At 40.4% G+C, this 26322-nt stretch overlaps 2 protein-coding genes across 6 annotated transcripts in view; one reads left to right on the top strand and one right to left on the bottom strand.

Moving 5' to 3' along the window:
- The window catches only part of LOC135200158 (palmitoyltransferase ZDHHC18-like), a 98491-nt gene extending 89142 nt beyond the window's left edge, over nt 1-9349 (bottom strand). For 2 of the 5 annotated variants that reach the window (XR_010311219.1, XM_064228514.1), the window contains exon 1: nt 8119-9101. Coding sequence is in view for 3 of the 5 variants with exons in the window: in XM_064228514.1 (XP_064084584.1) it covers nt 8119-8286 (168 nt within the window). In the remaining 2 variants the exon portion in view is untranslated. The other 3 variants (XM_064228513.1, XM_064228511.1, XM_064228512.1) reach the window with 3 other exon arrangements.
- A 4044-nt stretch (nt 9350-13393) lies between these two features.
- Nucleotides 13394-25751, top strand: LOC135199800 (cytochrome P450 3A29-like). The gene is made up of 6 exons (XM_064227941.1): nt 13394-13477; nt 16116-17363; nt 22680-22811; nt 23029-23135; nt 24409-24552; nt 25558-25751. The coding sequence occupies exons 2-6, from the start codon at nt 16182-16184 to the stop codon at nt 25661-25663; spliced, it is 1671 nt and encodes a 556-aa protein (XP_064084011.1). The 5' UTR covers nt 13394-13477; nt 16116-16181; the 3' UTR covers nt 25664-25751.
- The last annotated feature ends 571 nt before the right edge of the window (nt 25752-26322 follow it).

A 26322-nucleotide genomic window follows, 5' to 3' on the forward strand; every position in this document is an offset into this window, starting at 1 on the left:
TACCTTCTCCAAACCTCGGGTTATCCTCTCTGGGGACGGATACGCCCGAAAACCAGAGAAGCCATCAGAATCCCCAGATAGATACGCTCTTGACTGGGGATTAGCTGTGACTTCTCGAAATTCACTAGCAAACCCAGAGAAGCTGCTAGATCCAACGTCACTCGTAAGTCCTCCAGACATTTCCTCCTTGGATTTGGCCCTGATAAGCCAATCGTCCAAGTAGAGGGAAATCCTCACTCCCTCGAGATGAAGCCACTGGGCAACGTTCTTCATCAGTCCTGTGAATACTTGGGGGCCGTGGAAAGGCCGAAGCATAGGGCCCTGAACTGAAAAACGTTCCCTGTCCCCACATGGAATCTGAGATATTTGCGAGAAGAAGGATGGATCGGCACATGGAAGTAAGCGTCCTGAAGGTCCAGTGACACCATCCAGTCCCCGGGACGAAGAGCTGCTAAGACTGATGACGTCGTCTCCATAGCGAACTTCCTCTTCTTCACAAAGACATTCAGGCGCTTACGTCCAGAACCGTCTCCATCCTCCTGAGTTCTTGGGAACTAGGAACAAACGGTTGTAGAACCCCGCTGAAAGTGGGTCCTGAACCATCTCTATTGCCTCTTTCTCTAACATCAGCTCTACCGCTAGAGCGAGGGCTTGATTCATCAGTGGGTCTTTGTATTTGGCCACCAGTGCCCTTGGAGTGGTGGTCAAGGTGGTCTCGAATAAAGGGAATGAGGTATCCCCTCTTGATGATCGCGAGGGACATTGTCCGCCCCCTTCCGTGCCCAGACATCTGCGAAAGTTCAGAAGTCTGGCACCCACAGTTGTCTGGAGGACACCCGAACTATTTCTTGGCCCTAATAGACCGGGAGAAGGTCCTTCCTCTTCTAGGTGTCTCGAACCTCTGGAGGTAAGAAGAGCGAGACGAAGGTCCTCCTCGAAAGGGTTCTTGCCTACTTTGAGCCTCTTCTTCGTCTTCTGCTGAAACGAAGGTTTCGGAATTCTAGCCGAGCGAGCTAGCATATCCTGCGTCGCTTTTGCTGATAAGGAGCTGGAGATATCGTTAATCGTCTTCTTGGGGAAGAGTTGCGGGGAAAGTTGCGAATACAGCAAGGAAGCTCTCTGTGCGTGCGAAACCGCCTTGGTAAGAAAAGAGCAGAAAACGGCCCTCTTCTTTACCACTCCTGCACCAAAAAGAGAAGCCATTTCCCCGGAACCGTCTCTCACTGCCTTGTCCATGCAAGACAGAACTGCGTGGAGGTCTTCAGGCAAAAGAGTGTCTTGCTCTTGAGTCCTCTTAGCCAACACTCCCAGGGTCCAGTCAAGAAAGTTAAAAACTTCTAAGACTCGGAACATTCCCTTCAGAAGGTGATCCAACTCGCTCATACCCCACGTCGTCTTCGCAGAATTCAGCGCCGAGCGACGTGCGGAATCGACCAACGAAGAGAAGTCCGAGTCTGCAGAAGAAGGAGGGAAGAGTTAGACCCAAGGCTCTCCTGACTCGTACCAGAACCCCATCTTACCCGTCAGCTTGGACGGGGGAAAAGAAAAAACTGTCTTGCCCTTCTCTTCTTTTGAAAGCAACCAGTCGTCAAAGTTCTTCATAGCCTTCTTCATAGACACTGTAGGCTTCATCTTAACGACCGAAGACTTCTTAGGCCGTATTGGTCGTTGAAAATAAGGACGGAGGAGACGGAGGAGCAACGGCCGAAGATGACTCCCCAAAATCTTGCAAGAGGAGGTCTGTAAGTCTCTTATACGAAGAAACCGAAGCATCCTTGGGCAAATCTTCCTCCGATTCAGCAACAAATTCTTCCGAAGAATGACGTCTAGAAGCTCTACTGCCCGGAGGAGAGCTAATCCTTGGAGAGCGGCCTGTTTCGGAGAGCGCCTACTGGAAGAAAAACCACCGGGAGAGCGCTTACACGGGGAGCCGCCTACCAGGTAGAGCGCCTACCCAGGAGAGCGTCCGTACTTTGAAGACCGGCCTCCCATGCGAGAGCCTACTAGGAGAGCGCCCTCTAGTTGGGAGAGGCGCCTACTATGGAGAGCGCCATACTTTGAGAGCGCCTCCCAGGAGAGAGCCTACTTGGTGAGCGCCTGTTAGGAGAGCGCCTACTTGGGGAGCGCCTACTAGGAGAGCGCCTACAAGTGGAGGCCCGTCTGTCCGGAAACAGATTCTAACTCCACCAGAAGAGCGTCTGGATACGGGAGAGCGCCTATCAGGCTCTCTGCGCCTGCTAGGCTCTTGGCGCCTGCCATCCTCAATACGCCTGCCAGGCTCTTGACGCCTGCCACGGGGAGAGAAAACATCCACAGATGAATCCCTGTCAGAAGCGCGGCGCTTACACAAGGCTCTGATGCGCCTATCCAATCGGGAGTGCTCTAACGGAGGAGAAAACTTCCGTTGCTGCCTACCAGGTTCTTGGCGCCTACTAGGCTCTTGGCGCCTACTAGGCTCTTGTTGCCTACTAGGCTCCGAGCGTCCGTCAAAAGGAGAGTGGCCACCAGGCGAAGAACTCTTCCTTCGCTCCTGACGAAAACTAGGCTCTTGACGTCTGTCAAGCTCTTGACCGCCTAACTGGAAGAGGAGGCGGAAATCCTGAGGAGAGAGCCTGCCTGGCTCCTTACACCTTACATGCTCACAACTCTTGCTGGGAAGAGAGGAGAGCCTACTCGGAGAAAGATCCCGAGCTCCCGCCTGCCCTTCTGAACTCCTACTAACAGGCTCAAAAGCTCTTCTAGCCAAAGGAGATTTAGCCGAAGGAACGTTCTGGACTTCTTCACCGGAAGTGAGGCGTCCTTCCGACGATGAGAAGTCCCGGCAATAGACTCTGCTAAAGCCGCAATCTGCGCCTGCAGACCCCCGCCAGGATACGCGCAGGAGATCTCTTAAACTCCTCTACAGGGGACGAAGTCCGAGAGCGAACAGGAGAAGCGTACAGGACGAAATCTTGGTTCTCTTGCGTTCCACTTCAGGTTCTTCCGCGAAGGATTCGGGGCTGGAAGGAAGGGCGCAAGGATCCTTCCAGGGCCTCTTGAGAGGGCGAGACGACTCCGATGCGCTCCATCTACGCTGAGGAGAAGGCGACGAAGATGACGAGAAGCACTGGCGCAATAACTCCTTCTTGGTTCGTTCCAAGGCAGCCTGGGAACGAGCAACAGGAACTGCCGAGGGGACGCCTGACCGGTGGGGGTTCTCCCTAACCTTCCTGCGGCTTTCGACTTTCCTCCTCCACTGGGTCTGGGAGTCTGGAAGAGGTCTAGGCCTGGAAGCGTTAGTGAGCCGGTCAGACGCACCCTCCACTGCACTAGGGGCACTGCACTGATCACTTGCACTATCATCACTCTTACCTTGTCGGAGCGCGCGAGGCTCTCCTTACTCCTGATCGAGGCTCTCCCAGGAAGCAACTTCCGAAAACGAATCTTCGGGTTCAAAGCTGGGCGCAGGCCTGCCAAACTGGAGAAGGAACTACTTCTACTACAGGATTCTCAGCGTCAACTTCACTCACCCTCGATCTAGAACTCTTTGAAGAAGCCTTGCGCACCCTATCTCTCTAACTTTCTCACATAAGAAGAGAGAGCCTTCCAACCATCCTCATCCAAATTCTCACACTCTTTGCAAGGTTAATAAAAGAGCATTCATTCCCTCTACACGACTCACATACCGAGTGAGGATCTAATGCAGCTTTAGGAAGCCTAACTTTACATTCCTTCTCTGAACAAACCCTAAACAAATAAACTAGGTTTCTTAACTTCAGAATCATCCATGATTATAGATATGAAAGAGAAAATCCAAAAGAAAAATCCAAAAACAGTCCAAAAAGCGTATGCCAAGCCAACAACCAAAGTGTACTTCACCAAAATCCAAATCGTCGGCAACGAGAACGAATTTCAACTATCGTAAGGACTGAACAACAGGTGTTGTCCAGCCGGCGACAGAAAAAAATAAATCTGACAGGAAAGGGGGACTGGTTCTTACAAAACCCGCCTCCCCAGCGGCGGGTAAGGTAGATCACCTGACCTACCTGTAGCGTGTGCCGCGAGTTTTTGATTTTTCTGTCGTGCGTCAGAGACCTAAGCTAAGTATATATTGGCAGGGAAGTTCATGTACAAAAACGTATGTACGGTTACTAATCCGTGTTCTGTTTGTCGCGGTTGGTCGGTGGAACAGTGGAAGAAGTTCTATGGGAAAAGCCAATACAAAAGAAAGGGGTACGCCATCTTTGGATGACCAAACCTTACCGGCTTCTTGGGGTGTATCGGTAATAAACCAGGCTGCTCCATATGTTTTCTCCACCTGCTTTTGAATTGTCTCATACCCCTTCGGTTTCTCCTAGCGGTTCTGTATCGGAAACGTCAGGAGGGGCCTTGGGTAATTTTTATGAATAATTTGCACTCTCCTTTGTTCCCAGCAAGTAGAGGGGGGAGATCCGCCATCTTTGTTCCAGGCTCCTGCTACGCAAGCGCATAGGTTAGATGGTACGTGGTCAGCGCTAGGTAAATTTCCCGCAAATAATGGGGATATATGTTCCAGGAAGAAATCTGTGAGTACAAAAGTCCATGAACATGGAGGGCTTGACTGTAGCTGGTCGCCTACCCTCATGTCCATACACTGTCTTGGCAAGCAAGAGAATGAGCAGAAGGTAGGGGTAAAAATAAGGCAGTTTGGGAAGGAACCAGAGATCTGGAGGAACTGATGGGAACCCTTTCATAAAATCAAACAAGAATTTTTTGGCCTCCTCAACTGGTGCTGAACCTCTCCACTGCAAAGCAAACTAACCAGCAAATTCCTCTGCAGAATACCAAAACTGGTTACACTAGCACCAAGGACATGAAAGCCAAAAATCTGCTTACAACATTCATCCCTGCTATTTTTAACTGTTCTTGTTCAAACCTGGACTGTACAAAAAAAAAAAAAAAAAAAAAAAAAAAAACGTACACACCATAAAAGATGAAAGAGTTCTAACTCAATAGTCTGTCAGATTGTAACAAGAAACATTAACTTGACCATCTCCAAAGAAAAAGTGCCTGCTTATGGTAGGGAGTGGAAGTTTCATCTGACTCATTTACCTACTAAATCAACCAACTTGACTACCACTTTTTAACATCTATATCCAGCTTTAGCAGAAGAATACTTCTACATCAAAGGAAATGGTCTGCATTTCTGTAGTAACAAATAAGATTAGATAAGTCTTTTCTAATAGCTTTGGTTCTTGGTACATTAACTACAAATACATTAAAATTACCAAAATTAATCAAATGATGTTACCAATGAAAGTTAAATGTTTACAAAATTACTATAGATTCACAGCCGGTGTCCCGGTGTTTTTCCGGAATAAAATTTTATCAACATACCTGAAAAAGTTGACACATTGTCACAGGGTATCTTACATCCCTACCTAACTTTTTACTGTATATTACGAAAGTTGCATTATTCTGATAATTATAAGAGTAACACTGACTTCTTGTAGACATCACCAGGAAAACTCAAGATTAATGTTTTTTTAATAATTAATGACATGACTTATGACATCATTAACTTGCCTACTCCTCGAAGAATAATTGGCTATTCGTGAAAAGTCTTCACCTCTGGAAACAATGAAATACTACAGTGGTCCCCCTGTATTTGCAGGGGGGATAGTTAGAATCCGTGAATAGTTGGAACCCATATAAAAATGCTTTAAATCCCCTATTTTGTTAGTTAAAACTCAAGAAAAACCCACTAATAATGTTTAAACCTGGTTTTTCCAACAGTTTAAATCACAAAAAGTGCATTTTATGATGAAATTGATAAAAAAAACTGGAATTTATGGATATTTCTCATAAAAAATTCTGCAAATAGACAAATTGTCCACGAAAAATGCGGGGAAATGTTCCAGAGAGAAATCCACGAATGCGTATCCGGAGAACGCGAATACAGGGGACCACTGTACAAACAATACTCCTTATTTACATGTTTTATTAGTGGTAGTAGTAGTAGCCTTGGATGTCCGAGTGTACTCCTTATCCTTACCCAAAAAAGGGCCCTATTATTCATTTAAATGTTCAAGCTTACATAGTGTTTGCCACGGGTCTCCTCACTTCTAAACAATTGTGGAAGTCAAATCACAAAAACTGTCCTGCAACCTCAAGAACAATGACTTATCATAGCCGCTATTCTTGAAGCCTTGACAAGGTGCGAATATTCATACAGAATTTCAGAGACAGATGTATGTCGTCATCTCGTTGTGGGAGATGTCGGTACTTCACGTTTACGTCACACTTAACTTTGAACTCATTCATTAGTGTTTTCCGCACTGGCTTCGGCTGCTTTATTTTACTCTTATGAATATACTTTTTCCAAATATAAGTAATAAAGAATGCTGCTGAAAATTAGGTAGGGATGTAAAGTATACTATGGCTAAGTAGTAATATCTTTGTCAAATGCACAGAAAAAACGTTATTCTGAAAAACACTGGAACAAGGGCTCTGAATTTCATAGTAGTTATAGTGATTCATCTTCCCAAGGACACAAAATTGGTTGCAATAAAACATGACCTGTGTAAATACAAAAAAATGGTTGCAGTAGAATGTGACCTGTTTAAATAAAATGTAAGGGTTATCAACCACTCTCAATAAAGTTTATTTAATGGTCAGTCTTACTTATATGTTACATGTAAGATGGATGGGTATTGTTTAAACACTGTATTCTAATATGACACTGTACCTTATATAAAAGAAAACTACACAGCCCCAGTCAGCAATTAGGGTTCAGCAACAATGCATATTTGTCAAACTTATCCTCTTTCTGCATAAAAATGTGATCACACATCTAATTATAATACCTTTAGAGATCACCGGATTAAAAACATTTCAAAGTGAGATTCATTGAGTTAATTTGCTCATATCAACATGGCAGGCATAATGAAATATGTATAGGGTAAAAATATTATCCAGCGAACACAGGAAGTGATTACGACCCCACCTCTGACTTTGGTGGGTATGCTACGAGGTTTCCACATTGCCAATGATTTTGCTCATTCCAGCTGAAATTGCAGGCCCAGCTGTTGTGGTCACTCCAAAAATGCACCAATTATCCTTGCAGATAAAATGTTCAAATCATACAACTTGGCACTATCTCAACAAATGCTGGCAGATCTTTCCCCACAGTAGGTATGCCCACCCAACAGAAACTATGTACTACTACCTATAAAGCGTGTCATTCAATGTAAATAAAACAATATAAAGCTTGTCATTCAATGTAAACAAAACAATATATAGCTTGCCATTCAATGTGAATAAAACAAATGGTGGCAGCAAGTCCTGCCTGAAGCCCATGAAGCTTTCCAAGAGATCTCAGTGACTGTAAGAGGTGACGAATGTGTAAGAGGTGGGGTGACAAGGAGGGGACAAAGCTCCTCTGGTCTTGAGTTAGATGAAGTTTGAGTGTGCAGACTCCTGTACTTTTATAACAATCATTCAGGAGGAGGAGGAGGAGGCTCTTTCCCCAAAGATCACATCTTGTCATCTTATACCTTAAAACAAAGCACAATTCACAGTAGATTTACAACAATCATTTCAAGAAAATTTCTAATCTCAAGTAGTAAGACATTTACATCTAATGCATTTAAATATAAGTATATCACTATTAGACATTCAAATTCTGGTAACATTGCGGAATAGTTGCACACGCGTAAGTTCTTTGGTGATAATATCATGCTGGGGACCCTGGGAGTCAAAGACCCCCTGGCCAGGTCAGATATGACATTTTAGGCTATGAGAATGTTAGGTTAGTGTGTATCCTCTTGAAACAGGTCTTTGGTCTGCTTTAAAGCTACCGCAACCCACAGAAATAGTAGCGTGCGTAACTCTTCTGCTCTTTTACCAAAATTCTTACTTGGCCAAGCAATGAATAGCCTAAAGCCTATCATGACAGCCTAGTCTATGAAGTCCTAATTATATCGATTTGATCAAGCCTAGTCTAGACTTGCCCAACGATTCACATGTCAACATTGTCTAATGAAGAAGCACAATATAACTAGTTGATAGCAACACATGAATGCTTAACTAGGCTAACCTAAGACAGCACAGTGCTCATTCAAACGTCGGCCAAAAACTTACGTCTAACAGTAATGGTACCTTGGTGTTGGTGTGCGTCTGAGTCGACTGAGTCGCATCTAGATTGTCTGAGGAGGAGCTGGCACTCGACTGGACGCACTTGTTATCCAGCAGCCTGTCGCTAGACTGCGTTGGCGACTGAGAGGGCGACTCTAAGGCCACGCGTTGATACACACCCTCCTCCACCATCAAGGAGACGTCCCACTAGTGCAACACTCGTTCGATTCAAAAACCAACAATTTAAAATACTAAATAAAGAGAGCCGGCTACTCAACCAAGCCTCCGAGCCCTTTATCCAAAACCGGGGCCTAAGACATATTACTAGCCTCAGCATTTAGACCAGTTTTATCCACAGAACACATCATCGTGGTCAACCACTTTCTTACTTCTTGTTCGTTCTCTCAGTCTCAGTCTATTACTATGAAACATGATCTGATACTAGGTATAGGCTGACGTAGGCTGGTCTGAGTCAGACCTCTGACTGGGGTAAGCCCCGTCTGGGGTGGACCTCGCAGGCAGGAGGCCTATACTAGCTAGCTACAGTAGGAGGACGAGGAGGGTATTAGGACAAGAGAAAAGGCAAAAGGTGCCCGTTGCTTTCGTCAACTTGAATGATAGGAGTATTCTCGATTCTGTCACTGCCATTTCGACCTTGCGTGAATTGTCTAAAACAAACAGTAAAGCATATTCAGTTGTAATCAGTAATTAATAAGCATCAAAGCAACTTAAGTCCGTCATGTGCAGGAAATCAAAACTGGCCACTCAAAACCAATAGAGGTTACCTAGGTAGGTAGGTAGGTAACCTCAAAAACTCAAAACCAGGACTCGACACTTTACTAGGCTAGCTAGTTATTTCAACCAAGCCTTTTCCTTTCGAGGAATTTCTCACTGAAATCACGGAACAGGCTCAAATAAGAGAGGGAGTGGACACACGAATGAAAGGAACTTAAAATAAAAGAAGGCAACTAAGAAAACAACAAACGAAAAATAGATCTTTTTTCCTATTTCACCTTCTGCTTTGAGTTAGCTTCAGCGCTTTTACTCCCTCGTTTTCCCGTTTCTCCGGAAATTTAAACCTCATTTTCTCCACCTGGCCGGTTTGGTCTATTCTTTCAGTCCTCCTCGGAGGCCTCAATACACCATTGGCGTTAATTCCTTAGGGCCAATATCGGAAAAGAGGCCTAAGATGAATCACTTACAACAAGAAGACATATTTGACAAGCTTTTTCCAAGACATTCTTCTACGGGGTAGAATAAAGCCTGAGAGAATAGTGCGTCTCGTGACGACCACAACTGATTAAAATCTGTTCATATTTTTATTTTTAGTCAGTCTTGTTCACTTTCATCTTATCAACAATATGATTATAATAAAATAAACCCATTTGCATATGCATTTCAAATTATAGAAAAATCTTTTACCTAATTTGTTACTATTCGTCTGAATTGCATACTTACTGCAGCAAGTAAACAATTGTTCTCCGCTGAATAGAATGCCCACTTATGACAAATGACAAGAGTAAAGAGGACGGGAATAGTTCAATAGAACTTAGCATAATGAAGCAACTCATGGAGATAAATGTACCAATATCTGAAAGTTATGACAAATAATAAATAGACCGTTTATAAATCAATCAATAGTTCTGCACAGCGACGCAGAACTTCTTGTAACAATGTAACAATGATCGACATATCCTTTTGTTTTTTGCAAAGAAAATAACAGTTTGCTTTTTGGCGTGTCAGAGACAACAATAAGCCAGTCACGAGTATATATCAGAGACGAAATCCATGAAAGAACACTAGATCCCTTAATTGCGAAGGCTCTGATATAATTAGTCTCGAGGAGGGAAGTAAGAACAACGCGATTGTAGAATTATATACAGAGAAAATTACGATAAGGCGTTGTCCTTACAGGGGAATACTTGTCCCATGCAAGTATCTTTCCCCACACACACACACACACACACACACACACACACACACACACATATATATATATATATATATATATGTGTGTGTGTGTGTGTGTGTGGTGTGTGTGTGTGTGTGCGCGCGTGCGAGCGCGCGCAAATTCTTTCAACTTTCATTTTCCAAACAGGTTTGGGGAATTAACGAAAACAATGAATTCTGATAACCAAAAATCATATATATATATATATATATATATATATATATATATATATATAATTATATATATATATATATATATATTATGTGTGTAAGAGAGAGAGGGAAAATGTCTTTCATTTTCAGAAAGTTTGTAAATTAGGAGAACTATACCAGTTTGCATTCTGAATTAAGAATGCTTTCAAACAGTGGACCAAAAAGTAATTTTTATGAAGGAAGTGGATGTGTTTATTTCATAATAAAGAAATAATAAACAAATCATAGATTATTTTTATTTTCTCAAGGCTTTTGTAGATGACCTTGACCTAATTTTGACCTGCCTTGTGTTGTAGATATCTTTCTTCTTGTTTTATATTACTATTATTATAATTATTATTATTATTATTAGTAGTAGTAGTAGTTGTTGTTGTTGTTGTTGTTTGTTGCTGTTGTTGTAGTAAATTCATAACGCGTAAAAAGTTATAGCAATTTAATCAAGAGAGGGTCAAAAGATCTGCCATGGGGTATCTTCATTCTATAGATACTACCTATAGGAACTACTGATGAAAGGCGTTGTTCAGGGCAGAACGAAGGGAGTCTAAACCTGGAGTTTATTACTGATACGTCACTGCAATTGCACTGCAAAAAGAATAAGAAATAGACGCACTTGACGTTACACGCTGTAAATGACATCAAGTAATTTGGACGGCTCGAAGGATTCTATTGGCCTTGAAATATTGAAGCCAAATCATGTAGATTATCATCTTTCTTTTACCATCTATAATGGTCCACCAGGAGTAATGGCTTAAAATATAAATGAACTTATCAGGTCAGCACTAGTCCCCAGAACAATATAACCTACTTACGAGAGCAATGAGAAACATCTCCTCTTAAACTTTTGAATTGTGTAGCGTAGAATCTCCCTCGGAACTTGGGTGTGTTCTGTAGAGGTAGAGGATAAGTCAGGGTTACGATTTCGATTTTCAGTTATATCATTTATCAATGCAGCAATGAAATTGCAGTTGCATTTAACTGTTAAACTTTTAATAGAAAAATGTTTCGTTTAAAGAGAAATATTCTCAAACTATTATTTACGTTAACTGTCATATGTGATTACAGTGATTCATTGTCACTTAATCGAAGAATTTTTTTTAAGGATGGGAATTCCGCGATCCTGCCAAAAAGGAATTGTTATCAAACAGAAAGACATATTTGTAAACTAATGTCTTAAACATCTTTTGTGTTCTTATACACAACGATCTTGTTGCACTATCGCACGTACGCGAGTTAAAAATACATCACTGCTAACCTTGAGTTTATGATCTAATGTGAAATCTTACAACCTTTTCTTAGTTGTACGTTATCTCTCTTCCTACAAACTCGAAGAATTCGTATGATCAGTGTTAGCTTTGGGTTTCTGGGGGAAAGCAATGCATGCATATATATATATATATATATATATATATATATATATATATATATATATATATATATATATATATATATATGTGTGTGTGTGTGTGTGTGTGTGTGTGTGTGTGTGTGTGTGTGTGTGTGTGTGTGTGTAATATATATATATATATATATATATATATATATATATATATATATATATATATATATATATATATATATATATATATAGTGTATATACGCGCTTAATCACAAAAAGCCTTGATAATTTATGCTCGTCTCGATTCCTTGATATTACAGGTTCTATGAGTCGGTACCTTTCCCATTCCATTTATCAGGTGTGAGGCAATAAAAGGGGGGAAAAAACGAACAAGAAGCACGCGTAAGCTGCCTTAAACAGTATGATTTTTTTTAATGATATGGTGGAAAATTTTAATGATATGGTGGAAACCTAAATGATACTTTTTATGTTTTTATTTTTCATTTATATAATCATGGAGGACCACGAAGTTTTGCATCACACAGAGACCCAAACAATGGCCAAACGATTGTTTTGATGGCATTCTTATTTTGAACGTACAGCAGGAACTTCGATACCTATATAGCCATTAGGACGTAAATTAGCTTGATTAAATTTATGAACATTTCTAAACATGTTACAGATTTTCGATGGCGATGAGGCTCAATCCATCTGAAGCGCATATATATATATATATATATATATATATATATATATATATATTATATATATATTCCAAAATAAACAAAGCGTAAAGAATAGTACCTACCACTTTGCGCGTTTTACACATAATGAAGCAAATTATGGTAAAGAGGCGCTGTTCACATTGGTTCCTTACAGTAAGTTTTACATTCGTTAAAGACACATAATTAGATGAAATAACTATATATTACCAGGCAGCTTACTGTAGCTCGATCTGCGCATGTGCGTCATTACTGCATGATCAAATTTCCTGGATACATCAAGGTCTTAAGAATGACGTATGCTTCCAAGCATGGAATTTTTTTCACCCACTTCTCCGCCTCCTTCCTTGTAACACCCCTGGGTTATACACTCGCACCAAACCCGCTCTTTCTTCATTCCGCCAACATGACCAGAAAATCCCAAAACACTGTTCCGTCTTTTGATCGTATGCCATTTCTCTGTCTCTACGTTGGATAAGGAATGGCAAGTAAAAGGAAAAAAATAGTTACGATCAGTTGTCATACCTTATTTCTTTGCAATTACGAACACGGGCAAAACACTATGTAAGAGAAAGTTGTGGATCGATGATATATATATATATATATATATATATATATATATATATATATATATATATATATATATATATATACAGCTTCTATTTACACAATTCAAATTTCCCTGTTCTTTCGTTTTAAAAAATGCATAAAAAAAGACTCTTCTCCAGCCACTAATTTAGAATTTCGGCTAAAAAATAAAATACCGCAAAATTATCACTGTACTAATGCAAGCAGCAATGAGGCTCAAGAAGTAGAACAACGAATGGAGGAAAATGATGAAAACTATTAAAATAACGAGGATATTATATGATAACTACATCCAGCATATCCCCATGTTCTCTACGATACAGTTTCTTGTAACCATTTCCTACAAAGCCAGCATAGGCCTGCCATTTTGTATTCCTGTGATACTTCATATAAAAGGCCCTTAGTGTTACCGGTATTACGAAAAAAAGACAAAGATAACACATCTTAAAAAGTGACAAGGTAAGATGAGATTAGGGTGTAAATTTCGGCAGTGATACGGCGGCCGTAACACCAGGTAGATGGGCTTATCCTTCCTACCTCCTACTTCAGCGCAGACTTGAATTTGTACGATCAGGTTAGTTTCAAAAAGCAAGTTGTGTAAAATCTTCTGGGTGTAATTACGTAGCAAAGGTCAGAGAAGAGTGAGATGATTCTGAACTTAATTTTCAGTTTCTGAAATCATCGTACACGCTTTGGGTGTCATCTATAGATACCCAGGTTAACTAGATTCCCCACGGTCAAGATAAATTATTAACCACGAAACTCTTAGCTTAATTTGGCGGACTTCGGCCAGTTGGTATCTAACTTTGGTAGTGGAACTTTGCCGCGTACACGAGGGACCGGTGTTGGTACTTTGAAGACGAGTCTTTCTAAGTTAGAACACTAGAGTGAATGGTAAAATACTAAATAAGTTATCTAGATTACGATTTGAAAGGACTCGTGTAGAAAAAAGCAATAGAAGGTGAATAAATGAGCGCCCCCCCCCCCCTCTCTCTCTCTCTCTCTCTCTCTTTCTGTTTCTCGTTAACTCACGGTCCTTACGCGAGAATGACAAATTTAATTATTCGTTTATTACAATCAAATTCGTACTAGGCACAGTGCTGCACTCACATTTATAGTTTAATATTCTATAGGTTCTTTACCATTTCCCCAACCTGTGATATACTACCATCTGCAGACACGAGTCTTCCACATTTCACGATCCTTCTATTTATCCCACAACTTAACACGATGCATCTGTTCTCAGAATAACGCTTATAGGCTACATCACACCAGTTACTCTCCCGTCTCTGGATTCTAAACACGTACTTACGTTTTATCATTAGAAAGTTCTGATTGCTGGCAAAATCTTCCAATTTATCCTCTACATTCCTCTCTCTCTCTCTCTCATTTATTTAAAGGCGTTTTCTAGGCCCATGCATTTAGGTAGAACGATGCTCAGAGGTGGAAAGTGAACAAGATTTGGAAGTTAGGAGGCAGGAGGTGGGTCAGAGTGTGAAAGCATTGGGGGGCAGAGCTCAGGAAACCGTGAAAATAATGCATTGAGATTGGGTAGTCAAAACACGACTGATGAAAAAGATGAACGCTGCAAATAGCGTTGCTTCATTTTTCTTTGGCGCCCCCTCCAATCAGAAGGATGGCAAGGTATGTCTGGGCGAAGGAAAGGTTCTGGACTAATGGGTGAGAAGAGTGATTGTTCTTCTTTACAACTGCACAATGGGCAGAGGTAACTGTAAATATGACTAAGGAAGGTGTCTGGAAGAATTTATGCTCAAAAATCAAACAGACGGCAGAAGGACTGACTTGTGAAGAACAATGTGAACTTAGACAAAGAAAAGTGTTTGGATCTCGTAATTATTATAAAACAGCTATGTAGAAAATTTGACGGCCAATGGAAAAAGTTGTAAGTGGAGAAAGCTTATGACAGAAATGTCATATGCATTGTGGCAGACGTTGAGAATGTAAGGTACAGCAGAAAAATCTTTTATGGTGGAAGTGAAACGTGTTGATAAATAGATAGAAAAAATAATTATTTGGTTATAAAAAATGGCGGGTGGGGGAGGGGAGGGCTAGAGAGACGGGTGAGTTATGTCTGGGGCTGTCCAGTGTCTTTATGGATGGAGTGGTGTGAGAAGGCAAAGGTGGGGCAGAGTGAGGATGTGCTTGCAAAGAAGTGGGGAAGGAAAATGAGTTGTGAATGGAGTATGGGATGGTTGATACTTGCAGATGATCTTGTCCTAGTGAGGAATAATGAAGAGCCACCACAGAAACTAGTAGAAGAGCTTGACAGTGTTTGTTAAAGGGGAAAGCTAAGAGTACATGTGGGCACGAAGAAGGCTATGATAGTCAATGTAAATCAGGAAGGTGAATGTTAATATGGATAATGGAGGAATGGAGACTGTTGATGTTTAAAACATTTGGAAGTAAACATGATGGATGATGGTAGGACGAGACCAAAGGTAAGTCACAGAATAAGTGAAGCAAGCTAGGTATGTACAGAAGTCTGGGAAGAGACTTGAATTGTCAATGGAATCCCGGGTGAGAACATATTAAGGGATTCTTGAACCAACTGTCTCCTCGGTGGAAGTGGGAAGTGAAGTGTGGAAACTGGATACGAATGAAAGAACAAAGTGGAAGCTGTTAAGATGGACTATATGTGTAGTATGTGTAGCATGTGCAGAACAAGAGGAAATGATACAAAGAGAAATATTCAAATATGTAGAAGTGATAAAAGGATCAGAGAAATTTTAGATGGTGCAGTCAAGTGGAGAGAATGATTGACAAAAAGAGTAAAATTCTGATGTGTTGGGAGGAGGAGAGAAAGACCTGGGTTGGCTAGATTGGCTGAAACGAGTTTTGGTAAATGAAACAGCCTTAATCTCCAGAAAGTGCGAGAATGCTTACAAGACAGGGGTAAATTGTGTAATGTCCATGATGGTTCAACACACTGCAGAAGAACCTGTGTAGATGTAAGACGTGGCTAATGTTGTGGAAGTTTTATTGCACAGATGGTCCACTCACAGTCCAGTGGTTACAGTAAGGATGTAGCAGTCATTGCTATGTTGTCTTTCCTTGAAGCCACCTCCTATTCGAGGAAATGGTTTAATATATATATTAAACCATTTCCTCCAATAGGAGGTGGCTTCAAGGGAAGACAACACAATGAGTTTGTTTATAGATTTATGAAATTAACCTTTTATCTCTCTCCACAGGTAAGGGAGCAAAACCTTGTAACTCACTGAAACCAAGATTAGACAAACTAATAAACACTGGGTAAAATGATTTTGGACATGCTCTCATATTTATGGTCTCTCCTATGTGTAGGAATGACCCAGTACACCAAGACATTTTTTTTTGCAACGATTGTACTTTATGTGATCCACTGGGTGCGTGTCAGGAGATACAAGCATTCCCTTTTCCAACGTCTGGGTATTCCTCATGTAAAGCCACACTTGATCCATGGCAGCATGCGCACTCTGACAGGGAAGACTATAGCCACAGAGGTCATTGGGAAGTGGCTGGAGAAGTATGGTAACATCTTTGGGTATTATATTGGTGCCAAGCCCATCGTTGTCGTCAAGGACTTGGATCTCATCAAGCAAGTGCTGGTGAAGGACTTCCACAACTTTTCCAATAGACCTAGGTTCCTCGTCGAAGTGGAGCCCATCATCAACACACTTGTGGGTCTAAGAGACCAGAGGTGGAAGGACGTTCGCTCTATTTTGACGCCAACTTTTTCAATGTCAAAGATGAAGCTGATGATTGGCATCATTAATGAAAGGGTCACCGAACTGCTGGAAATTGTGTCAGACCATAATGCCACAGAGAAGCCCCTGGAATGGTACACCATATTTCAAGGTCTCACTTTAGATGTCATATGTGAAGCTGTCTTGGCCATGAAGAGGCACTGCCAGAGGGACCAGGATAATGATTTGGTTCTCTCATCAACCCGGAAGTTCCTTAGAAATGCCATAAATCCGGTAGTCCATTTGTTGAATTATTTCAACATTTTTCTCAGTGTCTTAGCCTTCGTTTATAACACGTTTGCCCTGTCGGGTCGCATGACCAATATGGTTGTGACTCACCTGAAGACAGTTCTGGATGCGAGAAGGGAAGATTTGTCCAAGAAGAACATTGACGTTCTGCAGCTCATGCTAGATGCAGCAGAATCTCGGCAGATCCCAAACGACACGAAAGTTTTGAACATTCAGAATGGGACAACTGTTCCAAATGGAAAGATAAATGAAGCAGGACAACAACATTCTGCAACTAACTCGATGTTGGCTAATGAAGTTGCAAAGAAGACCATGTCAGACAAAGAGATCATCGCCAATGCGTGGATGTTCTTGATTGCAGGTTTTGACACGACAGCAAATTCCTTGACGAATACAGCCTACCTCCTGGCTTGCAATCCTGACATCCAAGAAAAGCTTTATCAAGAACTTTGTGAACACATTGAGGTAAGTCACCGTTTTTGTAATCTTCAATTTCATGTAAATTTTCCTTATATGCTTCATTACCATTCTTTTCTTGGTTCCTGGGGTAGGTACATAGTGCATCACAGCTTGGCAGAGATGTGCGCTAAGCCATACCCACCTGTAGACTGGACCCTTCCCTTTGTTTCAGGTGCGAACCACACACACACTTGATGTATCTAATCCTATGTCTGTTTTAGCCAGTCAATTTTTGGCCGACTTTAAACTGGGCAAAAGTCTATTAACAGGGTGGATTTTTCCTTGGACAAATCACTCTTTAGCCGAACTGTCCATTAGTGAAGGGGTCCATTAACCAAGTGTGACTGTACGACCTTTACAATGTCAAGTATATTTGTCCCAAGTAAGAGACAAAATTGAAAACCTTAAATTTACCTGTCATAGAACAGATGCAGATGTACCACAGGGAAGAATGAAACACAGGGTACGAACCCTATTTGTTTCGACTCAAGTTTAAGAAATCTTCCAGAGGACTGACAGACATTTACATACTAAGTGATATACAAACATACATACAGATGGTTAAAAAATATTAGCGGCTGAGAGGAGGGGGAGGAGGAGCTCTAACCTCATTTGTGACCGAAGTCAGTACTCTATGCACAGATGACATGTGGTGAGGAAGCACTGACCTCAGTCAGGTGCTGATGTCTTTTAGGCCAACTGTACGTTCATTTGCGTCGTTGCTTTAGCATATATAATGTACGTATCTACCACTTTGTATGTGTCATCTTTGTTTAACTTTTACCTATGGTAGTACATCTGCACAGGCACATCATGTTTCTGTCTAATTCTATATATATATATATATATATATATATATATATATATATATATATATATATATATATATCATTCATGGAATTAGTAAGAAACGTAATGTGTATCTGTATCTGCAGATGAACCATAGGTATATAAATCACAGACGACTGATGCAAGGTGGTAACAATTTACATTATATATATATATATATATATATATATATATATATATCTATATATATAGATATATAGTACACACACGTTACTTATTTTCATTGAAAATTTGTTCATGTAAACAGTGGTGACGTGTCGTTTTTTCCTATCTTTACAAAACCCGACAAGAGGCGAGCGATATTTCAACAAATATGTTGTCATAATGGCGATTGTTTGTAGCGTCATAGTGTCAGACAAATATCTAATTTATTTACACAATATTTGGCCAAACTGAGGAAGTAGGAATCCTCCTTCAACGGGAGAGGTTGCAGTGTGACTTGGAAGCATCCACAGCCATTCATTTTCAAGAAACCTGAGAACGAACTTCGCATGAGAGGCCGACGTAATCGTTGATAGTAATAAAACTTAACGTATCCATATGTATTTATTTTTTTATTAAATTCTTTGTTTTTTTGCTTGTGACAACGGTATTGTACGAGAATGCCCCATCTGCGGGAGTTACCGTCAACTCTATCCAGTTGATCGTCATTTTTTTTATACGATCGTCATTTTTTCGATACGTGTACTTTAACTAACTTAATAATATTACCAAACTTTTGTATTCCTCAATAATAATATTGATGATACTTCTTATTACAATTATATTATGCTCTCTCGGAAAAATCGAAGAAAGTTGAAGGGAAGCCAAGTAAAATACAGGTCACCAAGTTCAAACGAACGCCATCTTTTTTTCTTTTTTCACGTTCATATGAAGACATTCCATCTGTGGCAACTTGCTCATCTATGGCTTTACTTGACGTCCTGTTACACATTGGCGGCCACGCCCCGTCCCGCCCGCCCCCAACCCTACGTGGGTTCTCGATTAGGAAAAGCCACGTACAACCACCCTACGGACTTTGGAATGTAATGATTGTGTTATATGATTCAGCGTTTTTAGATATTTCTTTTATCACTGTTTACTGGTTGTTGTAAGGTTTCTGAAAAGGGCCTTTATCGGCAGGTCAGCCCCCTATAAACACCGTCGTCTTGATAAGACAGATATAGCCTGACCTCGAAGCGAACGCTCACGATTATGGCACCCAATAATCATATGCGTCATTCGTTGTGAGTGAAAGAGACCGTTTCTTTCCACGTTTTGAAAAGCGATCCCCCTTATCTGCCCTCGGACTCCCGCTTTATCGTCTACCTTACAAGGACATCTGGGCTGTCAGGTAGATAGGCAGCCTCAATAAGAGGTCAAGAGGTATGGGGGCTCTTTATCTGTAGTTACTTCTATAAGGATCTTTATCTGTGGCTACTGTTTAAGGAAACAAAAAACCCTTTAGTGGCCTTTTGTTATCTGTGGGTTTCTGCGTAGGCGGGATTTCCAGGTTGAAACCGTGACTGGTCATGTAGAAAATTTATATATTGGTCAGTGTGGATGACTGGACCTCGGGACACCAACGGAAAAATTTAATTCGAAAATTGATGACTGCTCCTCTGATTTCGCCAACAAACTGGATGACGTGACGTTTTCTATGCGCACACTAAGGTGTTTCAGCCGCACGTTTGGTTTGCTTGTATGGTGTTTTAACGTTGCATGGAACCAGTAGTTATTCAGCAACGGGACCAACGGCTTTACATAACTTCCGAACCACGTCGAGAGTGAACTTCTATCACCAGAAATACACATCACTAACCACTCAGTGGAATGCCCGAAAATCGAACTCGCGGCCACCAAGGTGGCAGGCCAAGACCATGCCGATCACGCCACTGAGGCGCTTTTCAGCTGCACTTTTAACCCCGTCACTTGCACTGCGCCACTAACCTCTACCTGTGAGCACTCTTTCCTATCTTCTAGTATGTAGTACTAGGTTTCTTCCCTTCAACACCCGTCCCACTGGTCCCCTGCAACCAGCATCCTCCCAGTGAAACACATTTTTTCATTAGTAAGTCATTTCTCATTTTCCTACATCTGACAAAATCATTGGACACGTTGAGATTCGTCTTTTATGACCATGATAACCTTGTTGACCACTTCCTTCATATCTTTAAACCTCTCCCCTTTCAATTGAAGCCTTTCATCACCACGAGACCCACAAACGTTAGATTCTACCCTTTGTCTTTCATTTGCATTCAGTACTCATACTTCATTTCCGTAAAGGAGAGTTGGCTCAGCAGTCACCTCAAACGCTAAACGCTTCAAAGTTTGCATCCACATCACTCCTCCTCTTTCCCAGACCTTCAGCAGAAAACTTGCAAACCCTATGCCTCGTGAATTTGGTGTCTTTCCTCTCCCATTTGCTACACCGTTCATTTAATGAACTTCCAAATACCTTCACAAATCGGGTGCCTCCAGTCTTCCATTATCCACACCAATATTATTTTTGAACTCCTGACTTTCACTTCTTCCTTTTGTGCAAACTTCCAAACCCTTTCACAGCTCTCTCCAGTTTCTCTTCGTTTTACATCAAAAACACCAAATCCTTTGCACAATCAGCGACTCTTCATTTCATTCATAAAGGGCTTTTCTGGTCTAAAAAATAAAAACTTCATTATTGCATTCCATTTTTTTCTGACTGCTTGAATCATTTAGTCAATGCAAATGCTAAACATTCATGTGCGCACAACCCTAGGCCCACTTTAACAGCAAACTATACTTGGTTTTTTTCCATCTGTTCACCCGCCGGTGGTGTTTGCGTATGGTAACATTGCATCCCGGGCTTTAGATAGTTACGCTATGTGTAAGTTTTAGGTAAATAAAAGGATATCTGGATGTACATTTGCAACTGAAAAGTGTTTTGATAATTTACTGAATGCGAATTACACCGTTAATATTCGAAATAGGATATTGTCGAATGTAAGCTGAATGTAGCTATCTAAAGCCCGGGATGCAGTGTTACCATACGCAAACACCACAGGCGGGTGGACAGATGGAAAAAAATAGAGTATAGTCACTCTCTCATCCATGGGCTCCCGCAGAATATTCTCCAAGAGGGGGCAAATTATATATATATAATATATATATATATATATATATTATATATATATATACATATACATATATAGACATATATATAGATATATATATATATATATATATATTAATATATATATATGTATATATATATATATATATATATATATATATATATATATATATATATATATCTTATGTAGTGGAACTGCGATGCCAATAATTTAATTGAAGCAAGATGCAATAAGAAATACAACGTTACATTACCTTTTTTCAATAGTTCCATATACTGGTCAGCTGAATTCAAATATTTCTAGAAAGAACAACGGCAGTTATATACTGCATACAAATATTATACAATACATATTATACCTTTAATTTACTTAAACCGAACGAATATATTGTAAAGTGGAAGGAAAGCAAAGTGAAGTAGTTAAATGTAAGAAATGTAATATACCTATAAATTTTCTGCAGGATTTCGGGGTCGGGGGGAAGTGCCCCCTCTTGCCCCTATGTGCGGTGCCCCTATGTGTGGGCGCCCATGCTCCCACTTACATACCTTAGCAAATGCTTTGTTTCATCTTGAAGATTTTCAACAGTTCCTCGACAAGTTACCATTTGTGACTTCATATTTAAAATGCTCCACACTACATCGCTACTAATTCTACACGATGCTTTTCTAGAGCCATGTGTGTGTGTGTGTGTGTGTGTGCGTCAAAGTACCATTTCCCTTTATTCTCTAACTTGCCTCGTGATTGTTCGATGAGAAACACTTGAATCTTGCTCAAACGCTCAAAAATCTCCCTTTACCATTCCCGATGAAAAAGTATGAAGAGTCCGCGAGGAGACAGGAAAGTTGCTTCTTGCTGAACACTTAGGCTGAGGATTCATGAACAGATTGTTCGACCTCAGTGCTCTTTTTCTTTTTATCTTAGAGAATAGAATAGAATAGGATTTAGGCCCAAGGCCAAGCGCTGGGACCTATGAGGTGAAATGGAAATTGAGAGTTAAAAAGGTTTGAAAAGTGTAACAGGAGGAAATGCTAGCGGTTGCACTATGAATCAATTGTTAGATAGGTGGAAAGTAAGATGGAAGAAAGAGTTGATAGGTGGAAAGTAAGATGAGAGAAAGAGAATATGAGAGGAGATACAGTACAAGGAACAAAAGGGGGTTGCAGATAGGGGGCTGAGGGCACGTTGCAAAGAACCTTAGTAATGCTTACAGGGCACTGCATGAGGTGCACTGATGGCACTATCTCTACGGAGGTGGATGAATATGAAAGTTTCTTATTGTTGAGCTCTCCAGCAAAGGGTTTATGGCATCCAGTCATGAAGAGATTGTTTGAACTCATTGTTATTCTCCTTTTTTATCTCGGCTATTTGTTCCTCTCTTCAGGACGGATACGAACACATCTCCTACGAAACGGTGCACAAACTAACCTACCTGGACCAGGTTTTCTCCGAAACGCTGAGGCTCTTCCCGCCTGTGGTCACCTTCGTCACCAGGGACACGAACGCAGATTACCAAGTGAGCTGATAATTTCCTCAGACATTTCTGTGATGACCAAACGAAATTTAGTTCTCTTTATCTGGGTTTGTCTTTAGGTTGTCAATATCATTCGCATGAGGATCAGAATTCGCATTTAGAAACCTGTTCATTATTTCGCGTTCATAGAAAGAGAGGGAATGCTCTGTTTTGCTACTCACCCTTGATCTTATGGATTCTTCGTGTTCCACTTCAACAGCTAGGCGATTACTCCATTCCCACCGACACCAACATTCTGATTCCAGTCTGGCAGATTCACCACGACCCTAAACTCTGGCCTGAACCTTACACATTTGATCCTGAAAGGTGAGTGGGTACAATTCTGCATCTCTCTCTCTATCTCCTCGCGTCTCGTCTCTCTCTCTTCTCTCTATCTCTCTATATATATATATATATATATATATATATATATATATATATATATATATATATATATTAATATGTATGTATGTATAAATATATACATATATATATGTATGTATGTATATATACTCGTATATTGTTGTTTAATATTCAATTCGCGCCCATTCGGGAATATCATCGACGGGAATTATTTAAGTGTTAAATGGTTTGGTATCTGACTCGAACACTACAGTCCAAACCATCGACTTGCAGTCGACGATAAAAACATTCCTGATCATTTGTTTGTATGGTGTTTTTACGTTGCATGCAACCAGTGGTTATTCAGCAACGGGACCAACGGCTTGACGTGACTTCCGAACCACGTCGAGAGTGAACCTTAATTACCAGAAATACACATCTCTCACACCTCAATGGAGTGCCCGAGAACCGAACTTGCGTGGCAGGTCAAGACCATACCAATCACGCCACTGAGGCGCAAAAACCATTCCTGATAGCCGGATGGTTTTGAAAGTCGACTGGAAGTCGCTGGTTCGGACTGCCGAGTGTTCGAGTAACTTAAGAAACCGAGTAGCGCGAATTGGAGAATATGCGACATTTGTAGCTTAATGTTTTTAAGTAAAATGTTGCAGTAATGTGATAAAAATTCATATAAATTCTTCTGTTAAAACAGGATACGTCTCAAGTATAAAAGGCCCATTAAAACACTTTGGTTGAAAGCTAAGGACTATATTCCGGTGGACTGATTTCCACCCTTATACGTAAGATATTTATATTCTATTGATAACAGTATACGCCTCGCTATTGAGGGTACAAATGAGTAATTTGGATACGTGGTATTCATCCGAGACCATTTGGGTACAGTAAGGTCATAAGGCTAGCTACTTCGTCGACTTCAAACTCTGGAGCTACCACTGCTAAGGGAGATGTATTTATAAATAAATAAATAGATAAATATATATATATGTATGTGTGTGTGTGAGAGAGAGAGAGAGAGAGAGAGAGAGATGTGTGTTTATGAAGCAGCTAATCCTGTGAAAAACCTAAATCAGTGAAAGATTGAATATAGAACTTGTGAATGTGCATACCATTAAATGATGAAAATCTAGAGAGAGAGAGAGAGAGAGAGAGAGAGACGAGAGAGAGAGAGAGAGAGAGCGAGCGAGAGAGAGAGAGAGAGCGAGCCTCTTTCTAGTGATGCAATATCCTACCCTTCCAGGTTTTCTGCTGAAGCCAAGGCCTCTGAAAACAGGCACCCGATGTCCTACATTCCATTCGGCGCAGGACCAAGAAGTTGTCCTGGTCTTCGATTCGCTCAACTCGAGGCCAAGGTGGCATTAGCCAGAATTGTTAGGACGCACAAGTGAGGTTCATTTTTTTTCTTGTGTTTCGGAAGCGAAGCCCACCCATTTTCATTGGATTTTCTGAATTATTACTTACGTAATTATGATCTTTGCTCACTAACAAGGATTCAGAATAGCAATACAACGCATGAATTCAGTATTATACTATGACTAAAGTGGTTATTTATCACGGCTTTACTAGATTACATTTTCTCTGTTCCCACTATGTTGTCACAATCAGAATTATTGTCCTACCTTCCTTTCTTCTTCGTTTCATTTTACTTGCTCCGGATGTTTCATCTTTGAATATTTACTGAAACTTGCTCTCTTAGTACTTTAGTTGCATCTTACTATTAAGAAGAAACTCTTAATCTTGTTCATTTCTTACATATACATATATGTGTCTTTCGAAATATTGACAGAGCTTTTAACTATAATTTCTGGTTCCTAAGCGCTCACTCCACAAACATGAGTTACGGCCGCACTAGCTACACTATTCGCGTGAGGTAGAGCTTATTTAACTTGATAGAGTTTTACTTTATACCCTTTCTCTGTCATACTGTTTATTACATATTTTTAACAGAATTATCTTTCCCCCTCCCTTTCTATTTACGTCTTTATCTTTACTTTATCTAATAGTACATCAAACTCTTTACTTTAATCCTTGACCATTACACCCTTTTCCACAATAATAACTGGTTCCTGGTTCAAACACAGTTGCGGGCACACTACAGTTTATGAGGCGCAAAGCTTTATTCCCTCAATTGTTTACTTTATTCATTATTTAGCTTAACTTTACGTTACTTCAAAATGTTTATTTTAATTCATGTCTATTATCCCTTTTTTGCAACCAAATTAACCCCGAAAAAATACAAACATTTCTAAATTAGATACAATCCAATATTTCTACTTTACTTTTACCCCAACTCCCTTTCATTTCTTCTTCTTTATAACTGAGGCAGAGAGCTGTGTTACTTACGATTGCATCCCCCGCGTTTCAAATTTCTTCTTCTCGTTTTCTCTAGATTGGAGACGTGCGAACAGACTCCCATCCCCATGGTCTTCGAGCTGCCGACGGTAACCCACACTCCCGCCAAAGACGTCATTCTGAAAGCAATACCGAGGGAGTGAAACGGTGGTTCATTTCCTCTACACTTCACGAGGATCAGTAAAATATTACCGACCTTTTGTGATCGGGAATGCAGTTTTTTTTTTTTTTTTTTTTGTCTCTTTTTTTTGTTTTTTTTTTTTTTTTTTTTTTTTTTTTTTTTTTTTTATGTGGCGTTAGTGACTAGGCAGAAAACTTTAAATCAGTTTTAAAATACGGCTGGAATTTACATTAGTAATCATCAAATAACAATATAGATTAATTACTTTTTTATTATTAAATAAACAAGTAAAAATGATTGCAGATGAAATAATTTTGGTGCGACAGTTGAAAATGGATACATATATCACCTAACAGAAACATCATTTCAGATAAGAAATGTCAGTTTAACATAAGGTACCTTATGATTGATAAGATTACAAAAAATTAATACTTGAAATACCTTTGTTAGGTGCAGTGATTCATGCAACTCTTAATCTAAGGAGCGTCAGCCATTAAGACATATGTAAGCTATTTTCCAATGGTTTTAATTAATTAATTTAAAAAAATCCTCATAGTAGAACGAGTCTCCAAATGGAGAAACAAATCCACAGTTATGTAAATGTACAAATAATTAAATTTAAAACTTTAAGGACAGCTTTCGGGAATCTGTTCGGTTCCCCTTATCAATCTGATAAGGGGA

The sequence above is a fragment of the Macrobrachium nipponense genome, chromosome 26, assembly GCF_015104395.2.
Source record: "Macrobrachium nipponense isolate FS-2020 chromosome 26, ASM1510439v2, whole genome shotgun sequence".
In the NCBI taxonomy this organism is placed as follows: domain Eukaryota; kingdom Metazoa; phylum Arthropoda; class Malacostraca; order Decapoda; family Palaemonidae; genus Macrobrachium; species Macrobrachium nipponense.